The sequence below is a fragment of the Lontra canadensis genome, unplaced genomic scaffold, assembly GCF_010015895.1.
Source record: "Lontra canadensis isolate GAN:19392208 unplaced genomic scaffold, GSC_riverotter_1.0 scaffold35, whole genome shotgun sequence".
Taxonomy (NCBI): Eukaryota; Metazoa; Chordata; class Mammalia; order Carnivora; family Mustelidae; genus Lontra; species Lontra canadensis.
Window position 1 is genome coordinate 2,099,200 of NW_022631029.1, and position 13,349 is coordinate 2,112,548.

General features: G+C 48.1%; 1 protein-coding gene across 2 annotated transcripts in view; it reads left to right on the forward strand.

Moving 5' to 3' along the window:
- Positions 1-13,349, forward strand: part of NWD1 (NACHT and WD repeat domain containing 1) — a 56,918-nt gene that overhangs the window by 22,577 nt on the left and 20,992 nt on the right. For both annotated transcript variants that reach the window (XM_032867567.1, XM_032867568.1), the window contains exons 7-11: positions 66-225; positions 827-944; positions 1,605-1,763; positions 6,062-6,259; positions 9,364-9,486. In XM_032867567.1, coding sequence (XP_032723458.1) covers positions 66-225; positions 827-944; positions 1,605-1,763; positions 6,062-6,259; positions 9,364-9,486 — 758 coding nt within the window. The remainder of the gene's footprint in view (positions 1-65; positions 226-826; positions 945-1,604; positions 1,764-6,061; positions 6,260-9,363; positions 9,487-13,349) is intronic.

The following is a 13,349-nucleotide window of genomic DNA, read 5'->3' on the forward strand; positions in this document are numbered from 1 at the left end:
GTGCCCCCCCCCCCCTGAGCTCACCCTGTCCCCCAGGCCCATGAGCCCATGTCTCCTCTCTGCAGGCAGCTGGCCGAGGTGGTCCAAGAGCGCTACTTGTCCAGGCCGGAGAGAGCCAAGAGGCATGGAGTCTTGGCTGACTACTTCTCAGGAGCCTGGAGCCTGGGCACCAAGAAACTCATCACTCTGCCGCTGGTGGGGAAGCCCTTGAACCTGGACCGTAAGGTGAGGTGTCTGTCTGGGACCTCTGCTCTTTACCTGCAGGCCCCACCTTGCTGTGCAGGCAAGACCAAGGCTGCCTGGCAAGGACTACCTGGCTCTTTCCTTCTTTTCCACCCACAATGCTCCTGACCTTCTTCCCTTTCCTTCCCCCAGAAAGCAGGATGTCCCCTCAGAATCTGAGCATAATGGGGGTGGATGGGGAGCTGATGAGGACTGTGCCCCCCACCCCCAGTATTTCAGAGTAGGGAAGAACAACATTCAGGAGCATACAGAACTGCCCTGAACTCCTGGCATCTCCCACCCCTGGACGTTTGCACATGCCATTCCCTTGCCCAGGAATACCATTGTTTTCCAACTTGGTTCCCCAGACAGACTCCCATTTAAACTCTGAGACCCAGATCCGATGCCCCTCGGATTCCCTGAGTCCCAAGATCTTCCTTCTTCCCTGGCCCTGCCAGGGGTGGGCATGAGTCATTTCTGTCTGGAATTGTGTCCCCATCCCCTCCAGTGTTCCCTGCGTGTGCCAGCTTGGCCTATGTCTCGGGAGTGCATGAGTGAGCTTGCACCACTGCGGCCTGGCTGCCAGCCCCCTCCTCCCCTGCAGGTAGCGCCTCAGCCCCTGTGGTTCTCAGACACGGTGGCAAATCTTCGGAAGCTGAAGGAGTTGCCCCATCACCTGGTGCACTCAGGCCGCATTGAAGAGCTGAAGCAGGAGGTTCTGGGTAAGGCTCCTACCCATTGCAGACAACATCGAGCAGGTCCCAGCCCTCTGCTGTGCTCCCCCCTCCAGGAGCCTGGGAAAGGGTAAAGGGAAAAAGTCAGAATCCTTGGCCCCTCCTAAGATAGTGGTTCTCTCCAGGGGTCATTCTGTGCTCCAATCCCAACAGCAGGGGACACTTGGCGATGTCTGGGGACATTTTGGTTGTCACAGCTGGAGAAGCAGGGGCGCTTTTTGGCATCTAGTGCTAGTTGATAGTACAGAGGTGAGAAATGTGGTCTTAGAATGAGACCCTATCATATCTATCATCATATCTATCATCATATCATATCTATATTTGTATCTATCCATCTATCATTACCTATGTACCCATCCATCTGTCCCTCCATCTTTCCATTTCTGTCTAACTATCCATCTACCTCTCCCTGAGATTCTCAACTCAGGGTGATTCCGCACCCTGGGGACTCTTGGCAATGCTCCTGTTGTTGCTTATCACGCCTGAGGAGGCGCTACAGGCATCGGATGGGTAGAGGGCAGGGGTGCTGATAACGTCGGCAACGCAGAGCCTGAGAATCCCCAGAAAAATGGACAGGTGAGAACCCACCTCCCAGTGTGAACCAGAGGGAGGCATGTGTCCCCACAATGCCCCCTTTCCCCAAAACAGGCAACATGAACTGGATTTCCTGCCGGGGCATCTCTGGGGGCATTGAGGGCCTGTTGGAGGACTTTGACCTGTATGGCCCTCACCTGGACTGTCCCGAGGTCAGCCTGGTCCGGGATGCTCTCCAGCTGTGCCGCCCGGCTGTGGAGCTCCAAGGCATGGGTGAGTTGGCTTGGCCGGAGGGGGTGGGCTGCACTGACTTCTAGAAGTCCATTCTTCTCACTGAGCCCCCAGCTGGATTTTCATTAACCTGCACATTTTTGATCTCTGCACATGCGGGGTGTCTAGATTTTTGAAATGAACCTGGGAGAGCTTTGGAATGAGCACTACCAAAGTGTGTCCATCCCCTTCCCTGGCATGGCACCTTTTTCTAGAAAGGCCCAGATAGGAAAAATCTCAGGCAAAAATCGAGGAAATTATGTCAGTACTTAATAGAACAAGAGAGAAAACACGTTCCCATGACTTTTCTTAATTGATAATATTCAAAATACAATCATAATAATTGAACATGATTTTTTGTAGCATGAGTCCACTCAAGAGAAGGAAGGGGGCAGATTTGCTCCGGAAGAAAACATTTTGCTTCATGGGGGTTCAAAGTCGGTGTTTCCTGCCATTCCGTCCATTGCAAATATTGATCTATAAAAACCATCCTTAGCTCCAGGGGCCAGCCATCGGGCTGGGCTTGGCCCACCTTCTGCCCTAGAACTTGAAGAATCTCTGATGCTTTGCCCAGGACCGTGTTTTGTTGGTCTGTCTTTATCTTCATCTTTTAATTGTGGTAAAATACACAGAACGTCACATTTAGCAATGTAACCATTTTTAAGTGTAGAGCTCAGTGGTATTAAGCACATGCCCCATGTTGTGCAAACATCACCACCATCCCCCGCCCCCCGGCCCAGAGCTCTTCCATCTTCCCAAACCGTGGAGACTCTGTCCCCATGAAACACCAACTCCCCACCCCCAGTCCCTGGCGCCCGCCATTCCAATTTTCTGTCTCTATGAATCCGACCACCATAGGGACCTCATATCAGGGGACCCACAATGTCTGCCCTTCTGGGACTGGCTTCTTTCACTCACCATGATGTCCTCAAGGTACATCCTTGTTGTATTTCCTTTATTTGTGAAGCTGAATAGCATTGCGTCATATGGATGGACCACATTTTTTGTGTATCTGTTCATCTCTTGATGGACACTTGGGCTGTTTCTACCTTCTGCCCATTGGGAATATCGCCGCTGTGAACATGGGTATACAAATATCTTTTCAAGATTTTGCTTTCAATTCTTTGTCATATACACCCAGAAATGCAATTGCTGGATCAAATGCTAATTCTATGTTTATTTATTTATTCTTTTTTTCCGAGGAATCACCCTACCATTTCCTACGGTGGCTGCCCCATTTCATATTCCCACCAGCAGAGCCCAAGGGTTCCAATTTCTCTACATCCTCACCAATACTTTTAATTTTCTGATCTTTTTTCTTAGACTTTTTAAAAATTTATCTGAGAGAGAGAGATCAGGGGGAGGAGCAGAGGTGGAGAAAGAATTTCATAGACCCCCACGCTGACTATGGAGCCCTATGCAGAGCTTGGTCTCATGACCCTGAGATCACAACCTGAGTCGAAACCAAGAGTCAGATGCTGAGCCATCCAGGTGTCCTGATTTTCTAATTAAAATAATAATAATAATAGTCATCCTAATGAGTATGAGGTGGCCAGGATACCTTTTTTTTATGATTTTATTTATTAATTTGAGAGCAAGAGTGGGAGAGAGCACAAGCCGGGGGTGGGAGGGTACAGGGAGAGGGAGAAGCAGACTTTCCACTTAGCAGGGAGGCCAACGCAGGGCTCTATCTCAGGACCCAGAGATCTATCCCAGGACCTGAGCAAAGGTAGCCATGTAATCGACTGAGCCACCCAGATCCCCCCAGAGTGGTTTTTATTGTACAATTCCCACCTGGTTTTCATTTGAGGGTTTTATAAGGAGTTTTACGAAGGTGTTTGAATCCCTATATCCCTTCTGGGACTCCCTTGAAGCTTAACCAAACGCTCCTCCTAGGAGAAGTCTGTCTAGCCACCACTGAACCAAGAAGCCCCTCTGGTTCCCCAGTCCCTGTGTTCTCCAGCAACTCACCCTTTTTCCGTCTGTCTTAGCTCTCAATTGTTACTTCTGCCCATTGTCTTTTGTATCACCTGAGGGCCCCACTGGACTCTGAGCTCTGTGAAGATGGGGACATTATCATCCACTTGCTCCCTGCCGAATTGCCAGCTCTACCACACAGACCGGTCCTGGCCAAGAACTCAGATTTGAGCCCCACTGGGTTGATTCAAATCAGGGCTTTGCTACTTGCTGGTGGTGTCACCTTGCAAATCCCTTGCTCTCCAACCCCATTCCTGACCTCGCTGCCCTCAGCCTTTCCATCTGCAAAATGGGGATGCTGGTCAACCTTTCTACCTAGAGCTGCGAGGAAAGATATGCAAGTCAGTTCTTGCAGAGCCTGTCCCCACGCTGCCATCTAAGCCTCCTATTACTATCTGTCACACGATAGCATCACTATTGACGACCTGAATAGCCGTGGACGAGCCATTTCTTTTACTGTTGTTGTTTGTTTCTTTGGGCTTTTTGTTGTTGTTGTGGTTGTCGTTGGATGAGCCACTTCTGCATGGAGTCTCAGCTTCCATCATCTGCGAAATACGGGATTGAACTAAAGGACATCCCAGGGAAGATGCTGGTGCCCTTCAATGTGGCCTTTCTTGTGTATTCATGCTCACTGGTTGTAAACCTCACGGGGAGTGATTTACCAGGAAAATAGCCTTGGGAACAACTGCCCAGTTTGAGGGAAGATTTAAAAGCCCACAGCACAGCATGTTCTTTTCAATCATCCTTGATTGACAACCTGTGGCTTGCCCATAATGAGGTGCAGGAATGAAAGTCACCACCAGAGGGCGCAGTTGGCCAACCTTGAGTTCTAGTACATTCCAGGACCTAAATTCTGCTTCTCAAAGCCCACCCGATTTCTCCTATTGCCTCAGGCTCCAGGGTGATTCAGTGTGGTGCTGTTTGTGACCCTATTTTTGTTTTAAAGGCTGGTATTTTTCTTCATCATGGGTTGGGAAGCATTAATTTTGATTTGTTAAAATATTGCCATTAAAATAGTGTTTATCTGGATGGATGGTTGAGTTTGGTGGTGCCCCCTTAAATTTTGCAGCTATGGTGATTGGGGCACTCACCCCTGGTCCTGACCTTGCCTCACATCATCCACCAGCAAACCAAGGCACAGGGCATCGTCACCATTGCCCCAAACCCCACAGTTAGAACAAGGGCAAATGAACTGCCTGCTTTCCACATCCCTGGTCCATTTGAGGTTGGAATAAAACTTAATCGGTTAGGTTCCTGCCTCTTACTGGCTGTGTGACCTTGTACAACTTGCTTAACCTCTCTGAGCCTCAATTTCCCCCTTTATGAACTTGGCATAATAATGTTGATACCCCTGTTGTGGGAGGCAGAAAACACTGCCTCGCTCCGAAGATATATTCACTTCCTAATCCCTGGAACCTGTGACTCTCCTCTTCTATGGCAAGTGATGGGATTAAGTAAAGAAACTTGAGATGGAGAGTGGGGCAATGATGATCCCATGGAAGCTGGCGGCTCAGGGTCTAGCAGTGAAATAATTCAGAAAAGGCAGTACAAAGGAGATAGAAGTTTCCAGAACAAAGGAGATGGATGTTTATTGAATACACGCCAAGGGAGCTGTGGGCAGCACCCCATAGGGGAGGCGTCTGCCCCAAGGCAGTGGGAGGGGCTGATTTACAGGGGGAAGGTCAGGAGGTACGGAAAGTATGGAGATTTTCCTTTTTGTGTACTTCTCCCTCCTTTTCAGCAGCTGGCCCGTCAGCTAGGGCTTTTGGATATTTTGAGGAGGCTCCCCTGATGGGCCCGTCTTTAGCTCCACAGTCGCTGTGGGCCCTTTTGCCTTGCTCTGCATTCCATTGTTTAAGTCCATTGCTGAAAAGTGGCCTCTACAATTTACTGGGTGTCTGTGATGTTCTAGGCACTAAGAACACAATGAACAAGACAGATATCATCCCTGTTCTCGGGGGAAACTCAAGATCTAGGATAGGGAGGGAATAAACAAAGAAATGTCAGTTGTAGCTCTGATGAGCTCGGGGGAGCGGGGTGGGTGGATTAGAGCGCTGGGATGAAGAATGCTCTTTAAAGAAGTAACCCTTGAGCTAAAAAATGAGATATTTAGCTTGAGAAAGGGGAAGGGGAGGAGGAGGAAGTTTCCCAGGCAGAGAGAACTGCCTGGCCCAAGGCCCAGAGGCTAGGAACCACCTGGTGCTTTTGAAGAAGGGATGAGAGTCCATGGAAAGGAGAGAAGGAGGCAGGAGAAGATGGCGGGGGACTTGACCTTGACCGGTCAGCAGCGCCCTTCCCCTTAACCTGAGTCCCCTTTGTTGCAGAGAGGAGCGTCCTATATACAGAACTCCTGGCCAGACTCCATTTCTTCGCCGCCTCACATCCAGCACTGGTGGGACAGCTGTGCCAACAGGCCCAGAGCTGGTTCCGGGTGTGCCCCCACCCTGTGCTCATACCCCTCGGGGGGTTCTTCCAGCCCCCGGGGGGACCCCTCCGGGCAACCCTCACAGGCTGCCACAAGGGTGAGTCTCCCCAGCACAGCAAAAATCCTTCCCGGGCCCGTCAGTCGTGCCTGAGGGCAGCAGAGGGCAGGTGTTTCTGGCTGTTCCCTGGGGCTCCCCTCTGTCAGTAGGGAGGCCCCCAGGGTCCCATCAGGGCGTGCCCTTGCTGTCTCATGCTGACTCGACTGTCTCTGCCCCCTAGGGACTGTAGATTAGTATTGTAAATACTGCAAATGAGCCCAGAGCAAGGGGTTGCTGACGGCCTCTAAGAATAGAGTGTCCATCTTACAGTTTCTGTGGTTTACCGGCTCAGGCTAGTAAGTCCAAAAGGTAGGGACAGATGCCTGACTGACCCCTGAGAGGCTGGTGGAACTCGTAGATCCCACCCCCGGGACACCAGAACACCAGAGACAAGAGGACTTAGTTCTCTCCATTTGTTTATTTTGCTTACTTCCCTCCTTCCTTCACCCTTCTTTCCTTCCTTCTTTCCTTCCTTCCTTCTTCAGTCTGTCCTATCCACCCATACATCATCCACCCATCCATCCATCATCCTTCTTTCCTTCCTTCCTTCCTTCCTTCCTTCCTTCTTCTGTCTGTCCTATCCATCCATACATCATCCACCCATCCATCCATCATCCTTCTTTCCTTCCTTCCTTCCTTCCTCCTCCTGTCTGTCCTTCTATCCATCCATCATCCATCCATCCATCCATCCGTCATCCATTCACTCATCTTCCCTTCCTACCTTCCCTCCTTCCTTCCTTCTCCTGCCTGTCCTTCTGTCCTTCCATCATCCATCCACCCTTCCTTCCTTCCATCCACCCATCAGTCATCCATATTTTCATTAGTCATCTTCTTCCCACCCCTCTCGCCACACCACTTATCTTTCCCTTTCCCTCTTCTGGACATCTTCCAAGCACTCACCCCTCCACCCATCTATCCAACCAGCCATTCATCAACTCGCCCACCCATCTCTCAATTGATTCATCCATCTTACTCATCGCACATGCATCCGTCCCCTCACCCAACTATCCAGCCAGCCATCTAGCGATCCATTCATGCACCAGTCCACCTCCTCTCGTCCATCCCTTCATCTGCCCACCCATATCTCTTGCATTAATTATAAGGCCACCAAATACACAATTAACTTCTGGTTCAAATGTCAGTCATTGCAACTCAGACCATTTCTGTGCCACATAGCCTTGTAGGGAAAGCTACACTCCCAAGGCATAGTGCTTCCAAAATAGAAGTTCTAAGAGACTAAGTATGATGCATGGAAGAATTGATCTAGGGACAGCTGCTTGAATGCTGTGTTCAGAAGGGTTCTGGGACCGAATTTAGTTTAATGGGTAAGACTGTATATTTATTGGGTTACAGGTTCGAATGCTATAACAAAGGACAGGATAACAGTGATGTAAACAGCAGTTCAGTTCCCTCTCACGTAACAGTCCAGACATAAGCAGTGGTAAAACTCCTAGTCTCCAGTGTGTTAGGGACCCAGACTCTTTCAATCTTGTTTGCTGTCATATTCAATGTGAAACTTCCATTTGTTGGTTCAGAATGGCTGTTCCCGCTCTGACCCACACCATGGCGTTCCAGCCAGTGGGCAGTGGGAAGGGGAGGTGGATGGCAGATCCCTTCCCTTTGAGGGCATGGTCTAGAAGCAGAATTTATCACTGCTGGGGTGAGTGTCTCATTGGCAAGAACTCGGCCTTCTCGGGCTGCAAGGGAGCCTGGGAATTACAGGGGCCTGGGGAGTGTGGATTCTGCTAATACCTATGGGCTGCGGGCTTGGTTTCAAAAGGAAACATGACTAGAGTGGCTCCGGGGGACAAATCTGAGAGGGTGCGGTGACATTCGTGGTCTCTACCATGGCATAGGCATAGGAAGTCACAGTCAGGTCAAGTTTTGTTTTTGCCATCCCTTGGGTGGGGAGATGTTCTGTGTTTCGGAACCACCGTGACTCTCATACCAGCCCCAGTCGTGGTGAAGCTGAGGAATTTCTACCCACTCTGGGCTTCAGTTTGGCCCTTTTGTAAATGAGAAGTTTGAGTTCATGTTTCCAAGGTCACACTGTAAGTGACCAGAAAAAAAAGGAAGGAAGGAAGGAAGGAGGGAATGGAGGGAGGGAAGGAGGAGGGCAGGGAGGGAGGGAGGGAGAGAGAGATAGAGAGAAAAGGAAAGAAAGAAAGAAAGAAAGAAAGAAAGAAAGAAAGATCGATCCCATGTCCTCACTCCCTGCCCCAATAAGGCAGGAACAAAATCTGGGCTTCTCAGACTTGGACAGCTCTGATTTCCACACTTCCCCCTCACTATTTTACATCTGGGGAAACTGAGGCACAGAGCAGAGGAAGGAATTACCTGAGGGCATTCAGCAAGTCTGGTCTCCAACGGTCTGGGCCAGTGTTTTCTCCCGTGTAAATGGGCACCTCTCTCTCCTCAGCGATGTTTCAGTCAGAACCCAGCAGAGCGCCCCAGGCTGTTGTTCGCCCAAATTATTGGCGAAGATTTTTTTTCCTTTGGAGCACCAGCCTTTATTTTTCCATACATGTGGACCTCAAAGAGAAGTCAGAAGCAGGAGTCCACGTTCTCAGCCAATATAATTCCATTTCTGAGTCTTGTCCAACTAGGGAAGGGTTTCTCAACCAGGCACTACTGACATTTGGGACTGGGTCATCCTCAGCAGGGGGGAGGGGGGGCGTCCCATGCGCTGCAGAGGTGGTCAGCAGCACCCCTGGCCTCCACGCACGGGATGGCAGTAGCACCTGGTTCCCGGTTGTGACAACCAAGAATGTCTCCAGACATTGCCCAGTGACCCCCAGGCTCCAGACATTTCCCAGGAGCAGAATCACCCCTACGTGAGAACCACCGAACTTGCGAGGCACTTCTGACCTCAGTGTTGTTTGGTCCCTAAGAACAATGTAAATTTTACAACTGAGCCCTGAATCTGGCCCCCGACAGTGCTGACTTCAAAATCCTGGCTCTGCCACTTTCTAGGTGTGTAGCTCTGGACAAGGGACTGAACCTGTGCCTCAGTTTCCCCATCTGTGCAGCAGAGGCAACATTAGAGGACCCCGTGTCCGAGCTCGGGAGCTGATGTGGTCACTGATGTCTCTGTGTGGCTGCAGGCATCACGGCCATGGCGTGGAGCCTGGAGGAGAGGCTGCTGGTCGTTGGCACCCAGGATGGCATCGTCGCCGTGTGGGACATGGAGGAACAGCAGGTCATCCACATTCTAACTGGACACACAGGTGAGGCTTGGGAAGTGGGCTTTGTCAACTTGGTCATCGAGATAAATAAGATTTCGGGGCACCTGGGTGGCTCAGTCAGTTGAGCATCTCACTTCTGCTCTGGTGGTGATCTTGGGGTCCTGGGATTGAGCCCCACCTCCAGCTCCATGCCCAGCGGGGAGTCTGCCCCTCACTCTCCCTCTGTCCCTCTCCGCCCACTCCTACTCTATCCCTCTCAAATAAATAAAATATTCTTTCCAAAAAAATAATATTTCAATGCAGTGTTTTAAAAAATCAAAATTAATGCAAAAAATCCACCATGATTAAATATCAAGCTGTCTTAAAGACAAGATCAGCCATGGTGCTGTGCCAAGCCATATGGGAGCCAGAGGCAAAAGGGAAACTCAGGAATTTGGCACTTCCTTAACTTTGGCACCCGAGATGGGTGCCTCACTCGCCTTACCTTAATTCTGGCCCAAGTCAGACTCAAGTATTTGGGAAAGCAAAATATAGTTACAGATTGTAGTGAGGACGACAGGGTGTCATCAGTAACAGTAACCAAAGTGACCCACTTAGGACAGTTAGGTGTAAGGCATTTCTTCAGCAGGGACATTTCAACCAAGATTCCAAGGGTGCGAAGAAAGAGGTAGGCAGAGGGCAGAGGGGTAGGAAAAGGAAGAGCATCCCAGGAATGGGAAACAGCCCATGCAAAGGCCCTGGCAGCGGGGAGGAGGTTGGCATGTTTCCAGAACAACAAGGAAGCCTTGAGGCTGGAGCTTGAGACATTGTATCAGATGAAAGAAGCCAGTCACAAAAGCCCACATCATGTATATGATTCATTTATACAAAATGTCCAGGACAGGCAGATCTAGAGAGACGCAAAACAGATTAGCAGTTGCTATTTGGGGAGGGAGGAATGGGAAGTGATTGCTCATGGGGACGGGGTTTCCTTTTGGGGTGATGAAAATGTTCTAGAATCAGATAGACGTGATGGTTGCACACTGTCGTGAATTATTATGTTATTGAGTTACATACCTTCAAATAGTTTACATGATAAGGAGAGAAAGGGGAGGGAAGGCCAGGTTTTGAAAATATTCTAAATTTAGACTGGCACAGTGGTTGCCTAGGTGTAACCATTCAAAGACCAATGAATTGTCCCATGGTCCATGGAATGGGTGAATTTTATGTTAGTGCATTGTATCTCAATGAAGTATTTTTTAAGATTTTATTTATTTATTTGAGAAAGAGAGAGAGAGCGCACAACAGGAAGGCAGAGGGAGAAGCAGACTCCCCACTGAGCAGGGAGCCCGATCAGGGGCTCCATCCCAGGACCCTGGGATCATGAGGTGAGCCAAAGGCAGATGCTTAACTTACGGAGCCACACGGCACCCCTCAGTAAAGGTGTTAAAAAACATTACATTATTGTGAAACAAAAATGTACACTCTTTCATAATTTTTTCCCAACATCTGCCATAAACATTCTTTTCTTTCCATTGAATCTTTTTAAAACAACTTTATTGAGTTGTAATTGACATACCATCCCCCCCGTTTTAAGCATAGGATGCAACCATTTTTGGTAGATTTACCAAGTTGTACAACCATCACCATAATCATAGAACTTTCCACCACCCCCAAGGAGTTCTCTTTGCACCGCCTGCCCACTCTGAAATACATCTCCACCACCCCCAGCCCTGTGGCAACCACTGATGTGCATCCTGGGTCTATCATTTCATCTTTTCTGGACTGTTCGTGCAAATGGAATTGCACACTCTGTGATCTTTAGTCCACCGCCTGATGTGTGTGATGCTTGGCTCTCACTGTTGCATGTGGCAGTAGTCTGTCCTCTGCATTGCCGAGTCCATCCCTTGTATGGAAGGGACAGCAATGTGTTTATCAAGGTGATTGCATCGGTTGAAGGACCTTTACATGGTTTCCAATTTGAGGCTGGGGTGAGTCACGCTGCTATGATCCATCAAATGGTATATTTATCATGTCGAAATGCAGCAAAAATAGTTCATGCTCAACAGATCATGTTCCAGAATGTATTACATGATTTTTTGGTAATTTATTTTATGCCATTTATTTATTTTTTAATTTTTGCTATTTTAGGCTATTTCTAGTTATCTGCTGTTGGGGATAACACCGCGACGAATCTCTTTTTACTCTCGTCGACTCTTTTTTCCTTTTGTTGACTATTTCCAGTGAGTAGGAGTCTTGGATTGGAGGATGTGAGCATTTCTAGGGGTTTTGAGAACTAGCATCTTACTGCTTTCCAAACAGGCTGTATGTGTGTAATAGACTATCCCCCCTCCCCAACCCCAAAGCTGCCAGCATCAGATGTTCTCAATTTACTCTTTTTTTTTTTCTTTTTTCTTTCAAGGGCTGGGAGTGAGGTGGGTCCTGATAGAGTATCCAATAAGATTCCATTCATTTTATTATCATTGGGGTGTCTATTTTCATCTAGGTCTATTCAATATTTGTATCTGTGTGTGCGTGAACCGTCTGTTCAAGACAAGGATCTGTTTATGTACCCATGAACCTTGATTCATTTTTGAAAAAGTCATCAAACTTTGTAATTAGGAAAACTCAGTCATCAGTTTATTGGCAAAACAGAGAGCATTAAAGGCATATGTACTAAGGAAAGTGAAAGTTTCCCATCATATGCTAGTGACCTGGAGGTCTTTCGTCCTGGCTTGCAAGAGTTGATGGGGAAATTTTCAGGAATGCGGTGAGACAGTTGTCAAACACAACCATTATTTTGTAAATGTTTTTAAAAGATTTTATTTATTTATCTGGGGGATAGAGAGAGGAGAGGGGCAAGCCGGCTCTGTGCTGAGAGCAGAGCCCAACACGGGGCTCGGTCCCACGACCCTGAGATCATGACCTGAGCCAAAATCAAGAGCTGGCCTGAAAAGTAACTGAGCCACCGCTTCGCCCCAAACACAGCCATTATAAAACAGTCAATTATAGAAGCTTGCAGCTAAATCAATTCTATTTCAACAAGGTAATAAACCCTCAAAACTCAGCACCTTCTTTCTTTTCTTTTTTAAAGCATTAATATTGTAACACCAGGTCCTTACGTTCTTCCCCTCTGTGATAACTTTGAGACAAATCCTCTGGCTCTCGTCCTCCATAAACTTGCTCTCTCCTGGATATTTCTCTTTTACAGCCTACCCACTTTATTTTTTTAAGATGTTATTTATTTATTTGGTAGAGAATGACAGTGAGAAAGCATGAGAGGGGGGAGTGGGAGAGGGAGAAGCAGACTCCCCGTGAGGCAGGGAGCCCGATGCGAGACTGGATTCTGGGACTCCAGGATCATGACCTGAGCCGAAGGCAGTTGCTTAACCAACTGAGCCACCCAGGCACCCAAAACTCAGCACTTTCTAAGTATTGTACCACACACTCTTACATACGCTCTTGGCTACTGTACTCTTACAGTGGAAATGGGGTGCTTGCTACTGGTTTCTCTTTACAACCCTACATTCAATGACGTCATATTAGTGGCTTAAAATCAATCAAGGGTGGGAATATTTATACCAAGGAAACTGGCAAATGTCACAAATCAGGGCTTTCCCCAGCCTCCTTGGAGAGCCCGCTGTGAGGCACTTACCAGCATATTGTTGTTCTAGTCCCTTCCCCCGGGGCTGTTTGGATATATATAAATATATGTGGTTTTCTATAAAGTCATATAAGCTTTTGCTAGTATAACCTTTTTTTGTTTTAGTTAACATCACATATTTTGCCTCTTTCCACATTATGTACATATCTCTAATTCATTTTAACTGCGGCATAGTGTTCCATGTATGGGAATTTTTAAAAAATTTTTATTTATTTTTATTTATTTTATTTTTTTTTAATGTTTAAAAAAAATTTATTTATTT